At 42.3% G+C, this 19,533-nt stretch overlaps 3 protein-coding genes across 3 annotated transcripts in view; 2 read left to right on the forward strand and 1 right to left on the reverse strand.

Annotated features, from left to right (window-relative positions):
- The window catches only part of LOC143298582 (transforming growth factor-beta-induced protein ig-h3-like), a 5,268-nt gene extending 2,674 nt beyond the window's left edge, over nucleotides 1–2,594 (reverse strand). The window contains exons 1-4 of the mRNA XM_076611461.1: nucleotides 2,450–2,594; nucleotides 1,189–1,412; nucleotides 536–719; nucleotides 1–97 (exon numbers count right to left, since the gene is read on the reverse strand). The exon at nucleotides 1–97 is cut by the window's left edge and continues 5 nt beyond it. Coding sequence (XP_076467576.1) covers nucleotides 1–97; nucleotides 536–719; nucleotides 1,189–1,412; nucleotides 2,450–2,594 — 650 coding nt within the window. The remainder of the gene's footprint in view (nucleotides 98–535; nucleotides 720–1,188; nucleotides 1,413–2,449) is intronic.
- A 1,359-nt stretch (nucleotides 2,595–3,953) lies between these two features.
- Nucleotides 3,954–11,335, forward strand: LOC143298583 (protein sll1483-like). The gene is made up of 6 exons (XM_076611463.1): nucleotides 3,954–4,116; nucleotides 5,817–6,025; nucleotides 7,388–7,583; nucleotides 8,273–8,284; nucleotides 9,112–9,219; nucleotides 11,211–11,335. Exons 1-6 carry the CDS (start codon nucleotides 3,954–3,956, stop codon nucleotides 11,333–11,335), a joined length of 813 nt encoding a protein of 270 aa, XP_076467578.1.
- A 1,724-nt stretch (nucleotides 11,336–13,059) lies between these two features.
- LOC143298584 (apolipoprotein D-like) lies at nucleotides 13,060–19,119 on the forward strand. Its single transcript, XM_076611464.1, has 5 exons — nucleotides 13,060–13,161; nucleotides 15,172–15,269; nucleotides 17,325–17,491; nucleotides 18,376–18,440; nucleotides 18,898–19,119. The coding sequence occupies exons 1-5, from the start codon at nucleotides 13,060–13,062 to the stop codon at nucleotides 19,117–19,119; spliced, it is 654 nt and encodes a 217-aa protein (XP_076467579.1).
- Nucleotides 19,120–19,533: the final 414 nt, after the last annotated feature.

The raw sequence follows: 19,533 nt of genomic DNA on the forward strand, positions 1-19,533 counted from the left end.
AGAAGTTCAGGGTTGGCCAGGAGGGAGTTGACCTTGTCGTCCCCAAGGGCACTGAAGGCAGCGTTGGTTGGAGCGAACAGGGTCACTGGATTCTGATCTGTCAACGATGAACTAAACTGAATCCTTTTAATTCCTTTTGGGGTCGGTGGGAATAAAATAAACACGCGACCGATCGTGTGTTAGTGTGTGTGTGTGTGTGTGTGTGTGTGTCCACGAAATAAATCTATCAGACAAAGGAGAGTCTCATATAAAATTTGCTATTATTGTCATTATTAGTATTATTATTATCATTATTATTATTCTCTCCGAACTGTAGTCGTTTGTTTAGATATTTCCATGTGCATTTAAAAGAGGAAATTTCACACAAATGAAGCCATTCGGAGTTCTACCGGTTTACGCTGCTGGTCATGCATCTGCGTAGAAAATGTGGTGTAGCGTATACGGATCTGTCCGAACGAACGCTTTGCCGTCACCTGGAGTAACTGAACTGAACTTAAGTACGTACCTGTATTCATGTGTGTATATTTACACCTACCAGCCAGAAATTCGTCCATGCCAGCAGCATGAGCGGCAGTCATCAGTGTGGAGAGATCTGATTCGCTGGAGATGACGTCAGTTACGGTCCCATTGGCTGGAAGCAAGGGCCCGTAAGTGTAATAGATGATTCCATTGGTGGCTGTCTGAGACCGGCTTTGCAGGGGGACACCTTGAACTGTCAGCTGTTGCGCGTAGAGGACAGAGAGTGAATAAAAGGGCAATGCAAGCTTAGCATCCTAAATTCCTGGAGCTGAATTTGGGATTCTAATGTGGGACGGAATGAACAGTAATGTCGCACTTTAGCATCCTAAATTTCTGGATCTGAATTTAGGATGCTAAAGTGCGATTATACCCCCTGTTTTTGTTCAACTTAGTTCCAGTCATATGTGCTTTAATCTGCTAAAATTGTTCTGGTATCATCTCCCGTTCTGAACCCGTTCTGTTTCTCCACATAGGATTCATGTCTGTTGGTTAAAAAGTCAATAAAGAGAAAGACACACTTAATGGGGACATAGGGATACATGCCAAAAGTGGACCCAGTGAAGATGTCAGTGCCACGGAATTATAATTGGTTCCAAACCTTTTTTTTTCTTTAATCAAAACAAAACAAATAAGAAAAAAAATGAAAGAAAATACGATAGCTGTACGCACGCGACCGTCGACATAGCTGTTGACCCGGATCTTCTGCCCGGAGAGTGCAGTGAGCATGCGCTCGTTGTACAGCTGGTCACGTGAGATGGTTCCATTGACCACGTGGAACAGAAGGAACTGCTTGAGGGCCACTGGGTCCTTCTCCAGATCCGCCACATTGGTGTTGTGGGCCGCGAAGAACCGCAGCAGATACATGTCGGATGGCAGAAACAGGGTGAATGGACCTGAACACGTGACCACCGTCAAGGTCACGAGGGGTTGTTTTCATAATCATCATCATCGTCATCGTTATCATCATCATCATCGTTGTTATCATTGGTTTCAGTTTCAAGGAGGTGTCTAAGCGTGCGGACTGGTCCATATAAGCTGCACTACATCTGCTGGGTAAATAAGGCAGATGCTTGATCTTCGCATAATCCAACGCGCTGATCATCCTTATTGTATGACGTATCATCGTCATCATTATCATAATCATTATCATTATCGCCATCAAAGCAAAGATGAAGGAAGAAAAATTGAATCGTAATCATCACCATCACCATAATCGTCACCACTGGCGGTTTGGAATTGATGTAGTGGTCACTCTGCCATCGTCACAGTTCCAGTAAACTATTGCCGATTATCATTACCACAACCAAACACCGCAATGGTTACGGGACCAAACACCACATGGATATACTCTGTTATCATCGCAGTCTCAGTAAACCATTGTTATATAATATAATCACCTCAGTCAAACACTGCATTGGTTATGCTCTGTCGTCCTCATAGACCCAATAAATCATTATTAGCCTAATCATCATGGCCACATCCAAACACCACAATGGATATACTGTTATCATCGCATCTCAGTAAACCATTTTTAATCATCATCACCGTATCCAAACACTACAATGTTTATGCTCTGTCGTCCTCAAAGTTTCAATAAATCATTATTAGCTTAATTGTCATCATCAACCAAACACCACAATAGATGCATTCGGTTATCATCGCAGTCTCAGTGAACCATTGTCAATTATCATCACCTCAACCAAACACTACATTGGTTACGCTCTGTTGTCCTCACAGTATCAATAAACTATAATTAGCCAAATCATCACGACCACAACCACTGTTGTCATTGCAGTCTCAGTAAACCTTTATCATCAATCATCATCACCTCATCCACACACGACAATAGATATGCTCTGTCGTCGTCACAGTCTCAATAAACCAGTATATGCCTGATTAGAATCACCATATGAATCACGATAAGTCGTACCCTCATTGTTCAGAGTGTCCATAAGACCAGCATTTCTCAGAAGCTCCCTGATGGTGGTGCCAGACACCGCATGGCCCAGTGTCGTCGCTCCTTCAGTCGCCGACAGCAACCCCATCAACAACGCCACAAACACCAACCACGACATATTTTTTATTTGTGTCGAAACTTGACTGAAAAAAAAACCCACTGTTGTCAACACTTTTCAGACGTTCCTCCGACGTTAGAGGAACCGGATGTGAAGAGAGAGAATCAAACTCTTTTCTTTCTTTCTCCAAACCCGATCGAAATCTGGAAAAAAGATAAAACGTAAAGCTGATAACGCACAGACACGATCTTTGTCCTGTTCCAGATTCTCCTTAATCTGGTCATGCCTTCTCTCTTACCCTCGGTCACGTTCTGACCAGAAAGCTGAACGTCCAGTATCAAGTATTGGCTACTTCACTGATTGTAGGTTGGCTGGCACTTTGAGCCTCAAGAACTCATACAGACACAGAGACAGAGACAGAGAGAGACTGAAAGAAAGCCAGACTGAAACAGACAGACCAGAAGAAAACACAAGAATGACAATAAAAAATTTTTTAAAAAATTTAAATTTAAAAAAGGAATGGAAAAATGACAAGAAAATCAATGAAGGAAAGGAACAAACACTAAGAGACAGAAATCCAGGTTTGTCCGGTGAAGCTGAAATAGGGTTGATATATTTGGCACTCTTTCTGTCTACACTACCTTCATCTGTCTCTGTTTTTATCTTTCAATCTGTCTGTCTGTCTGTCTGTCTGTCCGTCTGTCTGTCTGTCTGTCCGTCTGTCTGTCTGTCTGTCTCTCTCTCTCTCTCTCTCTCTCTCTCTCTCTCTCTCTCTCTCTTTCTCTCTCCCTCTTTCTCTCTCTCTGTGACCAGGGCATGGTTGAAAATGAAAGCATTGCAGAATTCCTTTTCTCGTTACACTTTTTAGTTACGTTTCGCTTCGCTTCGTTTCATTTCCTCGCTCTCTCACTCTCGAGATATATATATATATGTGTGTGTGTGTGTGTGTGTGTGTGTGTGTGTGTGTGTGTGTGTGTGGTGGGTACATTTTTTCTTCTTATAATATATACATGTGTGTGTGTGTGTGTGTGTGTGTGTGTGTGTGTGTGTGTGTGTGTGTGTGTGTGAAGATATGTAGGCTTCTGGTGTGATGTCCAGATTTTAAGCTTATATATATATATATATGTGTGTGTGTGTGTGTGTGTGTGTGTGTGTGTGTGTGTGTGTGTTTGCTGAGAGAGAGAGAGAGAGAGTCTATCTTTATCAGACACGTCCAGGTTCATCCTGTTACATGACCATAAACGAGGCCACATCCTTCGTCTCCAGCCTTCTACACACACAAAAAAAAGTCAGTCGTGATAGTCGCCCATGCGAAATCTCACTTGACCTTATACTTCTTCACGTGGTAACGTAGGTACCATCGATTTAACAAAAACTCCTCTCCATTTCTCAGTCGGTCTGTCTGGTTCTGCAGTCAAGATGCTAAGGTTTGAAGCATGGTTTGTTGCCGCCTCGGTGTTTGTGACGTCATGCATGGCCATGCAGAGCGTGACGGACATGCTCAGAAGCGTCAACCAGACAGACTTCGTCAACATCCTGGAACTGGCTCTGGATGAGGGTTTGGTGGACTTGAACCAGGGGGGTGAGTGAGTCTGTGTGTGTGTGTGTGTGTGTGTGTGTGTGTGTGTGTGTGTGTGTGTGTGTGTGTGTGTGTGTGTGTGTGTGTGTGTGTGTGTGTGTGTGTGTGTGTGTGTGTGTTGTGTTTAGTTTAACGTCTTTTAACTGTTTAGTGATATTTGACGGGTACAAAAAAAAAAGGAAGAAAAAGTAGCCTATGCGCGCATAGGAGATGAGGCGTGGGGTACCTGAGAAGAGGTGGTGGGATGACGTGTGACTCTGTGTGTGTGTGTGTGTGTGTGTGTGTGTGTGTGTGTGTGTGTGTGTGTGTGTGTGTGTGTGTTGTTGTTGTTGTTGTTGTTGTTGTTGTTGTTTCTTGTTTTTTGTTTCTTTCTTTCATTTTTTTTTTGGGGGGGGGGGGGGGAGGAGGGATGATAAAATTTATTTAATTTTATCTCGGTTTATCTATACGTTATCACAGATAGATAGATAGAAAAAAAAAGGAAAGAACGAGTGGAGCAAAAATGGTACTTACTGAGACGTTTCAGAACTCCTCACTCGTGGAAAATGTACCGCTGGTGCCATTTTTGTCTTACTTCGGCTAAAGGATGTGCGATTGTAGGCTGATGTACTGAAACTGTTTGCAATGCACATTCCCGTTTTGAAAGAGTTTTACCTTGATTGGGATAATACAGGCAAATTAAAAAAACTCCCCTACCCTTCTCTTTTTACTGTTCAATTCAAACAAGTGGGAAACACAACCTGTTCTCTAAGCAGTCCAGTAGTGGCAGCAGGAGCAGCAGCAGAAATAGTAGTAGTAGTAGCAGCAGCAGCAGAAGCAGTAATAGTAGTAGCAGCAGCAGTAGTAGTAGCAGCAGCAGGAAGTAGTAGTAGTAGCAGCAGCAGCAGCAGCTGTAGCAGAAGTAGTTCCAATTGTAGTATCGTCGTCGTCAACATCGTAGGCATCGTCATTGTGGGCAATGCTGTTGCTGTTGTTTTGGCACTAATAAAATTAAAAAGAAAAATGGCGGAGATTGAAAGAGAAACCGAGAGAAAGAGAAAGAAGAGAGACACAGAGAGAGAGAGAGAGAGAGAGAGAGCTGGAAGCAGAGAGCGAGGGGTAAAAACGTGAATGTATGCTTACATACGTGCGTGTTCACATGCATACATACATAGAGTTGTCAGTTTGAAGAAAGCGTCAAACCGTGCCGACTGACGTATATATGCGCAATACCACATCTGTTAAAATCAACATGAAAAAAGGCAAAAGAAATATTTAAAAGATACAAGTTTGTTAACAATTCATCCACTGACAAGAAAAAATAAACCTGCAGTTTCCTCGATTTTTTTTTTTTTTTTTTTTTTTTTTTTTACTTTTCTTTTTCCATACACAATATGAAAGCAGTATTCACACACACACACACACACACACACACACACACACACACACACACACACACACCAAACTCAATCACTCACTTCGTCAGACGACCAATGAATCAGCCAGTTTATCAGTCAGATCATGGTTTTTTCCTTGTTTTAAAATTTGTTATTCTTCTTCTTGTTTAATTTCTTCTGCTTCTACATTTTTCTGGGCCGCAATTTCCACTTTCTAGCGTATTAACAAGTGGGGGTTTTCCCCCATACACGACAGATTTAATTTCCGTCATTTTGGCAGCCACACTTCGTTTTCGGGGGTTGTCAAGTTACCCTGTGCTCGTGCAGGTCCTTACACCATCCTGGTGCCGACTAACGACGCCTTCAGCCAAGTGCCCCCTGATCAAATGTCCTTGCTGAACAGTGATGCCTCTGCACTCAGTGAGGTCCTCAAGTACCACATCATCCAGGGGGAGACCTTCAGCTGGGATCTGGCTGAAGGACGCGTTCTGCACACCCTCAACGGTCACTCAATCCGAGTCTACAAACCTGGACAGGTAGCAAGAATTAATTCAAGAAACAACTTGCATTGGATGACTGAAAAATACATTTTTCAGAAGTATTTTGCACTTGTCTTAATTAAAGTGGAAATGTTAAAAAGACATGAAGAGTAATGCGTATCGAAAATGTCACCAATTTAAATCGATAATCACATTGTTTTCTTAATAACTCTCTCCATACGAACGGCGAAAGAGACGACGTTAACGGCGTTTCACCCCAATTACCATCATCAAAATTTTGCAAGCGGAAGGCTCTAAAACTGAAGACGTGAATGTTGACAAAGAATACCACAATTCTGACGACGGAAGCTAAAGGTGGGGTCATTCAGACACCCACTGGACATCCGAGAGGTCTGTGTAGAGGAGAAGAGAGGACTGGCCGTACTGAGTGAGTTAAACGGAGACATATTTCGTTTGTCTGACATTTATCAATATTTATTCCTTTCTCCTTTGTTTGTGATTGACATGTGTGCTGTTTCCATTTCGACACCATAATATAAATACGAAGACGACTGGACTGCTGCTTGATTTAGTTTTGTCAGTTGAGTCCCGACAACTGCATTCCTTTCCTACTTTTCAAAATGGCGGACTGCAACAGTAGATCGATCAAAGGCAATATCAAAAGCCTCTTTTTTACTTGGTTCTGGGATAAAATGGCTGTGAGTGTACGTTAGCAACACACAAAAATGATGCTTAACAGAAAGTAAAGATTTTCTACTTTGATCACAGTTTCAAGAAGAAGAAAAAAAGAAATCGCCAGATTTATGTAAGAAACGGCTTGATTGTTCTAAAAGCAGTTGAAGAAAATCAAAAGGAAGGGGCGAGTCTTTTGCAGGAATATATTAATCTATCATTGTGCGGTCGTTCTTTTTTAAATGAGAAAGGCAGTTTTGTCGAAAATGTGCCCGTATATTGGATCGTTCATTAATGTTTGCGTTATGAACGATTTGCTGTTGTTTGGAGTTGTATTTTCTAGGAACGCTAGCGGAAGTATCTTCTTCTTCTTCTAAAGTGGGATCAGCGCCCTGGTAGAATCGATTAAGCATTAGACTTCTGATCCAGTGTTCACAAGTGATTTGGGTTCGAGGCATGGTGTTACGTACCTGAGAAAGGCACTTTACTCCGATTTTCCTCACTCCACCAAAGTGTGTAAATACGTACCTGACTTCGTTTGGGAAAGGTTAAAACGGCTGGGAAGAGGACTGGGCTATGTCTTCCTATACCAATCCCTAGACACAGTGGATATGAATACACTGCTCCGATGGCCGTACAGACTATGGGATCTTTAACCACTGACTTGTAACCACAGTGTAAGGATTCACAGAGGGCATCTTGGTGGTGGTGGTGGTGTTTCTGCAGAGTGTGTACCTGAACGACGGTCACGTGGTCAAGGCTGACGTGGAGGCCAACAACGCAGTGCTGCATCTGATCGATCGCGTGCTGGACGTGCCGGAAGGGACTATCTACCAGGTGACCAGGAGTCCCAGCTACCCCCTGTCCTCCTTCGCTGACCTCGTGGACAAGGTCCACCTCAACTCCACTCTGGACCACGTCTGTAAGATTGTCTCCCTTTTGTTTGCTTGTTTGTTTGATCATTTGCGCGTATATTAATTCTGCAGTCCTTACAGCATCATGTGAATTTCGGGGGCTTCGCAAGGGTGAGTGTGGATGTGAGTAGGTGGGTGATGTGGTTTTGTTGGTGGCAAGTGCGCATATATATATATATATATGTGTGTGTGTGTGTGTGTGTGTGTGTGTGTGTGTGTGTGTGTGTGTGTGTGTGTGTGTGTGTGTGTGTGTTTTGTGGACAGCCCAAACCAAATACACAGTGTTCGCACCCTCTAATGACGCCATCAGCAAACTACCAACTGTCATCCTGGACAGACTTCACTCTTCGGTCTACTATCTGAGAGGTACGCTCATGCACACACACACACACACACACACACACACACACACACACACACACACACCATACTATGGGAATGAGTGTTTGCAATGCTGTCACCGACAAAATACAAACTTGGCATGACTCGTTCAAGCATATAAAAGACTGCAGCATAGCGATCTTGTTGCGCGCGCGCGCACACACACACACACACACACACACACACACACACACACACACACACACACACACACACACACCACATTTATCTTAATTGCAAAAATCTAAAGCCTTGTACTCTAGATCTGAGCAGGCGTGAAGGTGGACCACATGACAATAAGTGTTCAACTTGACAGTAACAGGAACCAGTAAACAATTGCCTGGATATCTTATATGTCATTTGAAAATGCTACGATATGCAGAACGACGATTTGTACTTCTACAAGACAACAGAGATTATCAGCTGGTGATCTTGTTGAGAACTAAAAAGAAAAAAAATTCTTTACAAACATTACCGAAAGAAAAAGTCATGAAAAGATATCACGACTGATGCTGAAAAGCAAGCACCTTGGTTGATATAATCATGTATAACTTCTTTTTTTATATATCATTATCAAAATGTGAGTTATTTTGTTTAGACGGAGTTTCGTTTACCAAGGATATGACATCAAACACCAGCCGACAAAGCATTGCCGCTCATAACTTCTGAAAATTGTGCTTGCAGGTGGGAGGTTATTTTGAGATAATGACAATATATATCAACAATTTCAGATGCCGTTTTGGACTGACGGTAATTAAGTAACGGAGACCTTTTTCTCTCATGATCTGCTAGTTCTCTGCCTTACCATCATTTATTATTTTCAAGACACACAGACGGACATACACAAAGAAAATGTGGGTGGGTGGGAAGGCGGTCGCTCAACAGTGTGTGTGTCTGTGTGTGTGTGTGTGTGTGTGTGTGTGTGTGTGTGTGTGTACGTAGGTGCGTGTGTGTGTGTGTGCGCGCGCGTGCGTATGTGTGTATGTATGCGTATTTATGAGTATGCTCAATGACTTAGGTGTTTCAACATTTCTATGCAGACATAAGCGCGCTTGAGTGCATCATTGTAACACATGTATTTGACTCTCTATCTGTGTGTGTGTGTGTGTGTGTGTGTGCGTGCGTGTGTGTGCGTGCGTGTGTGTGTGTGTGCAGAGCTGGTGAGCTATCACGTCCATCGTGGCACCCTTCACATGAGGAGCCTGGACCGTAACGGTACCATCACGACCATGGACAGCAACCACCTCATCACCGTCACTGTCGGTCAGTGGACCCTCCTGTCTCAGCTGGGCTTGTCTTCGGTTGTCAGTGCTGGGTTGCCTTGTCCTGTGTTGTCATTGCTTGGTTTACCTTGTCTTGGGTTGTTGGCTTGCCTTGTCCTGGGTTGTCATTGCTTGGGTTACCTTGCCGTGGGTTGTCGTTGCTTGGCATGGCTTGTCGTGAGTTGTCATTGCTTGACTTGCCTTGTCCTGGGTTGTCATTGCTTGGCTTGCCTTGTCCTGGGTTGTCATTGCTTGGCGTGAGGTGTTACTGCTTTATTTGCCTTGCCGTGAGTTGTTACTGCTTTATTTGACTTGCCGTGAATTGTCATTGCTTGACTTGACTTGCCTTGCCGTGAGGTGTTACTGCTTTATTTGCTTTGCTTGCTTTGCCGTGAGTTGTCATTGCTTGGCCTGAGTTGTTATTGCTTTATGCGCCTTGCCGTGAGTTGTTATTGCTTTATTTGCCTTGCCGTGGGTTGTCATTGCTTGACTTGACTTGCTGTGAGTTGTCATTGCTTTATTTGCCTTGCCGTGAGTTGTCATTGCTTGACTTGACTTGCCGTGAGTTGTTGCTGCTTTATTTGCCTCGCCGTGAGTTGTTACTGCTCTGTTTGACTTGCCGTGAGTTGTTACTGCTTTATTTGACTTGCCGTGAGTTCTTACTGCTTTATTTGCCTTGCCGTGAGTTGTTATTGCTTTATTTGCCTTGCCGTGAGTTGTCATTGCTTGACATGACTTGCCGTGGGTTGTTAATGCTTTATTTGCCTTGCCGTGAGTTGTCATTGCTTGACTTGACTTGCCTTGCCGTGGGTTGTTACTGCTTTATTTGCCTTGCTGTGGGTTGTTACTGCTTTATTTGCCTTGCCTTGAGTTGTCATTGCTTGACTTGACTTGCCGTGAGTTGTCATTGCTTGACTTGACTTGCCGTGAGTTGTCATTGCTTTGTTTGACTTGCCGTGAGTTGTCATTGCTTGACTTGACTTGCCGTGAGTTGTCATTGCTTTGTTTGACTTGTTGTGAGTTATCATTGCTTTATTTGCCTTGCCGTGGGTTGTCATTGCTTGACTGGGTTGTTCGTTCCTCGTTATTGCTTGGTTTGTGAAATTGCCGTTTCTTAGCTTGGCTTGGTTTGCCGTTGCTTGTCATTGTTTGTCTTTTCAAGGCCTGACTAAGCGCGTTGGGTTACGCTGCTGGTCAGGCATCTGCTTGGCAGATGTGGTGTAGCGTATATGGATTTGTCCGAACGCAGTGACGCCTCATTGAGCTACTGAAACTGAAACTGTTTGTCTTGGCTTGTCCTTCCTTAGCTCGGCTTGGCTTTGCTTGACGTTAGTTAGCTTAGCTTAGCTTGTCGTTTTGTTTGCCATTGCTTGGCTTACCGTGCCTGTGTTTATCTTGGCTTGGCCTGGCTTGCCTTGCCTTACCGTACTTGGTTTGCCGTGGCAAGGTTTACTTTGGTTTGATTTGGCTTGACTTTGCTTGCCTTGGCTTGTTATTACTTGGCTTGGCTTGGTTTAGACCTACGTTGTTGATGTTGTTTTTTTTCTTATTCAAAACAATATGTACGAAAACGTTTACATCTAAATTGACCTGTAACCCATTTATGCTTTGCGTGTTCCATTTTCCGTCCTATTGTTTCTTTCACAAGTCATTCTCCTTTATTCCATTCCATTTCCAGGGATATTTTATGTTACATCTAAGCATGTTTATAAGTCTTCGATTGTCGAACTCCAATCATTGTGTTTGTATTCTTGCACTAAATCTACACTGAACTTCGTTTTATCAAAATGTTGCTTTAATATATATATATATATATATATATATGTATATATATATATATATATATATATATGATACATATCATCACACATGTGAAAACTTTCGGAGTTTTTCACAAAAAGGTCTCTTACACTTTATTATTATTCATTTTATCTGTCTGTTGTTGTTATACTGGTATAACGACTCACTTCCTCAGCCTTTCTTTCCCACCAGATACGGACATCCACTTGAATCACATCGCGGAGTTTGAGCAAACGGACATCGACTGCGACAACGGCGTTGTCCACATCATTGATCACGTGCTCATTCCTGCGTCCCTGGGTTCAATCATTGGCTAAGGAGCTCTCCTGCGAGCTGACGTCAATGCCAAAAGCTGGAATATCGCAAAAGATAATCGTGTTTGTCTGGGGAAAAAAAGTGTTGGTTTTCTTTTCCGACCGAACGACATAAAGTGTGCATGATTTACCTGATTAAAATTGGAAGACAATAAACACGCAAAGATCCCATCCCAGGCTGATGTTCTGTGTGTGTGTGTGTGTGTGTGTGTGTGTGTGTGTGTGTGTGTGTGTGTGTGTGTGTTGTGCGTATGTGTGTGTGTGTGCACGCGCGCGCACGCCCGCCAACGTTGTGTGTGTGTGTAGGGTTAGCCTCAGCCTGATTAAAATTGGAAGACAATAAACACGCAAAGATCCCATCCCAGGCTGATGTTCTGTGTGTGTGTGTGTGTGTGTGTGTGTGTGTGTGTGTGTGTGCGTGTGTGTGTGTGTGTGTGTTGTGCGTATGTGTGTGTGTGTGTGTGTGCACGCGCGCGCACGCCCGCCAACGATGTGTGTGTGTGTAGGGTTAGCCTCAGCCTACACACACACACACACACACACACACACACACACACACACACACACACACACACACACACACACACACACACACACACACACACACACACACACACACACACACACACACACACACACAGACACACACACAGACACAGACACACGAGGTACGAGGGCGACATGGTAATGTAAGCAAAATGATTACCGGACTGATCTTAATTTTCTCAGTTTCGTTCCTTGATTATTGAAAAAAATATTGTCAGCCCAGTATCAGATGATTTGGTACGTTCGTCTTAGTTTGAAGCTCATGTAGAAAAGTTGTCATTAACGTTTTGTGAAGTTTGTAGAACATAAAGACTGCCAGAGGAAGAAGGACCAGTTTTTGCAAACCAGGCAACTCGTACAGAAGAGTCTGCGTGAGATGAAGAACACCTGGTGGGAGAGAAAGTCCGAAGAACTTCAGTCCGCTGCTGATGCTCACGACATGAAAACCTTCCATGATGGTCTCCGAGCTCTGTATGGGCCGAGAGTCACAGGATCAACCCCTGCCCGAGCCTTGGACCAGACCACCCTCCTTTGTAGAACAGTTCAAGATAAATGACAGCTATCACACATGCAAGGTGAAACAAAGATGAGCTCTGCCGGCGTGAAGTATGCCGCCAATATTTTTTCTTGTGCACTGGTTGTAGTCACCAGCAGACAACCCAACCAGAAGGCTTTATTAGTGCAAGGCATTGATCAGCCTGGCACTCATCTCCGTGTCCACACTGACCTTGCAGATTTTGAAAGCAAGCAAGACATAAGCACAAGCAGACACTGCACGCAGAATGCCGTTTTCAAAGTTCAGCTTGGTGAAGGTATAAATCTTGGGAACACAGGCTGCTTCTGAAGTAATGAACTCGTCTTTTGAATCAGTTCTGTGGTTTGGTTTTAAACAGTATTCTTTTATTTCAAAATGTTACAATGCATTCGTCAGGACAACAAGTATATAAAGTCATGTCGAAATCCACACACACACACACACACACACACACACACACACACACACACACACACACACACACACACACACACACACACACACACACACACACACACACTTACTTTATGTCCTTCAGTCTCGGGAGATTAAGTTGTGGTATGGGTGATAGTCTGGCGTAGCGTCGGTTGTGGCTACACAGGACTATTCGAGAGTGACAGAAAAATAAGAACAATACAGATGACAAATGGAAAATGAAAAGGAGGCGTGTGTTGAAGAGGAGAACGTGGATCATCATTGCGAGCAAATAGAAACTGGGCCCCCAATGTGCAAAACCGCCCATGGGACTGTAATGACTGCATTCTGTTCTGCTGAGCACGGGCTTTAGAAAAGGCGGCATATATATATATATATACAATCACAACGTGATATATATATATATATATATATATATATATATATATTATAGTGGCGTCATAGATAACAACAGGGTATGAAATCACATCAATGGTGACCAAAAATGAATCAAAACATATTATGTAAAGTTATGGAATTGTAACATATATATATATATATATATATGTGTGTGTGTGTGTGTGTGTGTGTGTGTGTGTGTCTGTGTGTGTGTGTGTGTGTGTGTAGGCTGAGGCTAACCATGATTCCTTCATTCAAAAGCGACAACTAGTGCTGGGACTGGAATGGAAATACTATGTCGCGCATAACATCGGTTACCAACAACAGCACTCCGATAGACTGGAAATGGGAAGATATGCGAATATAAGGGAGAATGATCTCTGTGTGTGTGTGTGTGTGTGTGTGTGTGTGTGTGTGTGTGTGTGTGTGTGTGTGTGTTTTAAATCATACCTTCCCTCAAATCAGAATTTCCTTGTGTTGCTCAGTTAATATTTTATTCAAATGGTTGCGAAAATGTCAGTACAACAAACAGTTAATCTGACAATAAATGGTTTCAGTCAGTCAGTCAGTCAGTGTATCACAAGAAAAAAAGTCATAAGGAAAAATGTAGCACTTATACATAAAACGTGACTCTATTTATAAATGAATAAAAATGTTATTCCCTTTTTTTTCTAATGAAACTCTCGTGCACGCACACACACACACACACACACACACACACACACACACACACACATACACGCACACGCACACACGCACGCACACACACACACGCACGCGCGCGCGCACACGTACTCGCACCCACACACCGCACGCACAAGCACAGAGAGAGAGAGAGAGAGAGAGAGAGAGAGAGACGTATATCCTAGCGAAACTGCAATTTCAATTACACTAAATGGGAAAATATATATATACCCTCTTGAAACTGGCGTTTAGTCCGAGAAAAATGAAATTCCAGTTCTCATGACATGAGAGGGTCCTTATCAGATAGGCGATAAGGTTGACATGACAACAACGCGTACATAACGGTCAATGTCTTATCGCCCTTATTTTTCAGTGTCCCTGCACGTGTTACTTAATAACCCGCGTGCCAAGACACGTGCTTTCAACTGATAAATACAAAAAGTAAGTCTCGGACTTGTGCATTCAGATTTTCATTTCTCTGACCACCTCGGTGGGTCTGTTGCTGCAGCAGCCGTTATTCAGCGAAAATAATGTCTTCGTTTTTGTTTCTGGTCAGTATTTAGTTGTTGTTGTAAAAACTAGTGTGAATATGCGTCTTAATAATGACATTATATACTAAAAAATATACTTTTCACTGTTGTTGGAATATATCTTAAGTTAAAAAAAAAAACGTTTTGAAGAGGTGAATAGTACATATATATTTTTGTCTACATTCAGTTATAATGTGCTTAAATTCAACATGTTTGACTTCCATAAATAATTGTTGCACTCTCTCTCTCTCTCTCTCTCTCTCTCTCTCTCTCTCTCTCTCTCGTTTGCTCTACACTCCTCTGTTCTCATCCTTCTCTTACTTCTCCTTCTTCTTCTTCTTCTTCTTCTCATTATCATCATCTTCTTCTTACCAGAAAAAAACGATAAAAAGTTTCAGATTCCTCATTTGACAGACAACCAAAACCAAACACATAATAAAAGGGAATACATTGTCAAATTTCGCGTATTCTTTTGTACTTTTCCGTTCTGTTTCTTCATTGGTAATGTCATTTATTGGCCTGTGGGTCTGCATTGATATGCATGATAGAAAATATTTTGTTATTGAAAGACAAGTACCTTCTGAGCAATGAAAATAGATGCGGGGCAATCAGATCAATATGGACGATTTTGTTTTGTTTTGTTTTGTTTTTTCGAAGAAAAATAAACAACAAAGAACATACAGAACACATGGAAACTTTGTATGAATGACGCCTTTGCTTTTGATTCTCAGCTGGTGGTCAGTGTGTCTGCACTGACCCTCGTCCAGTCCGCGTGCAAAGCTCCTTCCCCTTCCGCCAACTTCACAATGCAGGGCTACTCTGGACTGTGGTACGTGTGTGTGAGGAGGGGGGGGGGTAGGGAGCTGTTTCAATTCAAATAACAGTGCACTGTTAACTATATTGTCACCTGTGCACTGTTAACTATATTGTCACCTGTGCACTGTTCATAACTGATATTTTTACCAGCGCACTCGTCATGACATATCAATAGCAGTGCACTCTTCGTCACCGGTGAACTCGTCATGATTTACTCCATTACAAGTGCACCCTTCAGTGTTTGTATACTGACAGCATGCTTATATTATTAGAGTTAATTGTGCATCAAAGGCGTACGTATTATCCTCCCTCTTTATATAACTCTGCCAGCATTGCTGGGAGCTTTTCACATGACATACACAGATACCACTAATTTCATTGATTTATTTTTACAATTATTGTTGATACAACTACTGGTTCTTTTGCACTATTCTTTCGAAGCTCAGAATGTTTTATTCGAATTGATTACCCTTTTGCTCTTCCTTAGTACACCACACCCCCACCTCCCTGAATGGGGTGAATAGAAGGAAACATTGTTCATTGTTCATCAACATATACACGTGAGTCCTTTGAAGGAGCCCTCAAAAGTGTGACGCGCTGTTCACAGAACAGTACATCTGTGCCCTGCCCTTGCCCCCAAAAAGCTGATATACCCCAATGTTTTTGATGAATGCAGCCAAGTAAAGAGCTACTAGTTGAGAAAGATTTTGAATATACTTTTTCTCTTTTCTTGCCCCTTCAATCTCTGCACATGAATCGTATTAGCTTAAACAAATATATAGAAAAATCAATAAATAAACAAATAAATGACACTTTTTTTTTAGCTTATCATTTTTTTTTTTCTTAAAAAATAAACACACGAGGAACTGGATTCATCATTCATTCTGTTTTTGTATGTTGTGAGCTATCGAATCGGTTGTGTGCGTGCGTGCGCGCGCGCGCGCGTGTGTGTGTGTACGGTGCAAGTTATTTGTTCATGAGGATATCATTTCGCCGTGTGTGTGTGTGTGTGTGTGTGTGTGTGTGTGTGAAGACTGATATGAATATTTGCAGATAATCTATGAATAATTTGCAAATTATTATTTAGATGATATGGAGGTGAATCTGCAGTCGCTTTTCGTTTCACATAAAATGTGATTACTTTTTTTCCTAAATAGAGGTGACATATGTGTATGAGTTTGACGAATAGATCAAAAGAACTGCGATACCCTTTATATTGGATGAACGAACTGTAAACTGTCGAAGACAATAATGATATATTTTTTTTTAAGATAATAATGGTTTAGAAGACGTGCTGTTACCTTTCGTAACCCTCAAAGTACAAGAAGGGCAAAGTGTTTATGAAACAACGTACTTTGTAAACGCCTTGTATCTAGTAGAAAATTAGATAATTATCATGAACTAATGATTATTCAGTTTGCTATTTGTGATCGTGTTGCCTTAAAAAAAAATTTTAAAAAAAGTAGTGCAAGTATACTGATCCCGAGACAAAGAACTGAACGCCTGCATGAGGTGTCAATATAGGCTATTATCTACCCAGTAAACCCCAACCTCAGGGTGAAAATTGTGCAATGTGGATGTGGGCGCTTAGAAGGTAGTTTACACTACGTTTCGTACCTTTTTAGATAGTTTACAGTACATTTCGTTCCCTTTTAGGTAGTTTTCCGCGGTACGTTTCGCACCTTTTTAGATAGTTTACTGTACGTTTCGTATCTTTTTTGGTAGGTCACCGTTCGTTTCGTATCTTTTTAGGTAATTTATAGTACGTTTCGTACCTTTCTAGGTAGGTCACAGTACGTTTCGTACCTTTCTAGGTACCTTACAGTAAGTTTCGTATCATTTTAGGTAGTTCACACTACATTTCGTACCTTTTTATATATTTCACAGTACGTTTCGTACCTTTTCAGGTAGGTCACAGTACGTTTCGTACCTTTTTAGGTTGTTTACAGTACGTTTCGTACATTCTAGATAGTTTACAGTATACCTACGTTTCGTACCTTTCTATGTATGTCACAGTACGTCTCGTACCCTTTTAAGGTAGTTTACAGTACGTTTCGTACCTGTTTAGGTACGAGGTGGGCAAAGTGCAGACAGCTGGGGGTGCATTCTTCGAGAAAGACTGTGTGTGCACTACCATTGACGTGGAGCCGGTGAGTGGCAGCAGCAGAGGGGACGCCACCGCTATCAATTCCTGCAGACAGCTGAGTCCCACTGGGAAGTTCCTCAACGCCACAGGTCAGACCTTGTTCAGTGCGGAGGTTACCTGCCCGTACTTGATTTGGGGTTTTTCCTGTATCATAGCCACACACACAGACACAGACACACAGACACAGACACACACACACACACACACACACACACACACACACACACACACATTTTTTTAGAGAGAGAGGGAGGGGATATATATATATATATATATATATATATATATATACATCTCAAATATTTTGTTATCTGTATCGACACATGAATACTGACATGCACACAAAAAATATAGACCGCAAGGGCCGTAAGTCAATCCGCTCTTGAAGAACACAGCTAGTCATATTCAGCACTGATTATTCCAACAAATCCTATACCCTCTCTCTTTTTTTTCCCTCTCTCCCCTCGATTTCTAACATAGACAGAAACACACAGGCTGACAACGATGTTCGGAAATAACAGATAGCACAAGCGTGTATGTGTATTTTTGTGTGTGTGTGTTTTCTTTTCTTTGTTTTTTCCATCCAGTCCGCATACGAGAGGGAGAGAGGTTTGGGTTATCCTACTAGTTATTTATTTTGTTTTGTTTGTTTTATTCCATTTAAGTTTGTTTTGGTTTTCATAATCTTTTTAATTTCAGTTTTTTTTCGGGGTGGCGGGGTTGTTGGGTTTGTTTGTGTCTTGTGTACACACTTCAAGGTTATTCTTTCCAGTTTCTAGTGAATTTGAAAGTCGATATTATCGTTTTGCGCTTTTATTTTCATGTGTGTACCATGTGTGCGTGCGTGCGTGCGCGCGTGCGTGCGTATGTGTGTGTGTGTGTGTATGTATGTGTGTGTGTGACTTTCTGTTTATCATGTCTGTAAATATACTGATATACATGTGTAACCCTGTGTCTCTTGGCACACCACCAGGATCCCTGACGGACCAGGCTCAGCCCGGCAAATGGAAGGAGGGCTTCTTCTTCCTGGCCCCCAAGGTACGTGTCCGCACAGTTCTCTTGTGCCTACCTTCCACTGTAAGTCAGAATAAACTCACTGATGAGGTTCACATGATTATCATTCACCTGGATAAAGTTATTCATTGTACATTTTGTTCACCAAATCAGTATGTTTCTGACACTGTTGGCCATTTTAACTGTGCTGGGTCTGTTTCCATTCTCAACTGACTAAACTACCATTTTTTTATATTTTTTTTTTAATAGTGTGTCTAAAGCGAGAAAAGTCAGCTTCAGAAATATGCTCACACACACACACACACACACACACACACACACACACACACACACACACACACACACACACACACACACACACACACACACACACACACACACACACACACACACACACATCAGTCTCCTGGTTTTTTCCTCCATAATTATTCTCCAAAATGTCTTTTTTTTTCTTCTTTTTTTTTCACCCAACAACACACAGGTTGACTACACAGTCATCTACCTGGACGACGACTTTGCCATAGAGTATGACTGCAGCTCCATGTTCGGTTTGATCACCAACTACTGCATCCACATCATGGCCAGACAACCCACCGCTGACCCCACACGCGTGCAGGGGTTGTTGGCCTTTGCCCAGGACCAGCTGGGACTGAACACCCAGAACTTACCGTTCCAGCCAACCAAACAAGAAGGCTGTTGGTGAAGGCCTGGAACAACACTTTTGAATTTTTTGTATTAAAGACTCTCTCTCTCTCTCTCTCTCTCTCTGCTGCCATCACCAACCAAGCCCCCCCCCCCCCCCCCCCCCCCCCGCCCCCCCCTCCTTCTACACACACAATTAAGCTATCACACTCACACACAGACTTTTCTTTTCTTTCTTTTTTAACTTGTGCTTGTTTTAGGCGTTTTCTTAAGAAATCGATTTGACCACACAACGTCCCAAATATGCAGGTCCTATCTGTTTGTTTGGAGGACGAAATATTACTTGTATTTTAGGAGGAGAAGGGGTGAAGACGGTATCAAAGTGGGGGTGAAGAAGGATACAAAGAATATGTTTTTTTCGGGGTTTTTGTTTGTTTGTTTGTTTTGTTTGTTTGTTGTGTTTTTTGTTTGTTTG

Source organism: Babylonia areolata, chromosome 24 (assembly GCF_041734735.1).
Source record: "Babylonia areolata isolate BAREFJ2019XMU chromosome 24, ASM4173473v1, whole genome shotgun sequence".
NCBI classification, from domain to species: domain Eukaryota; kingdom Metazoa; phylum Mollusca; class Gastropoda; order Neogastropoda; family Buccinidae; genus Babylonia; species Babylonia areolata.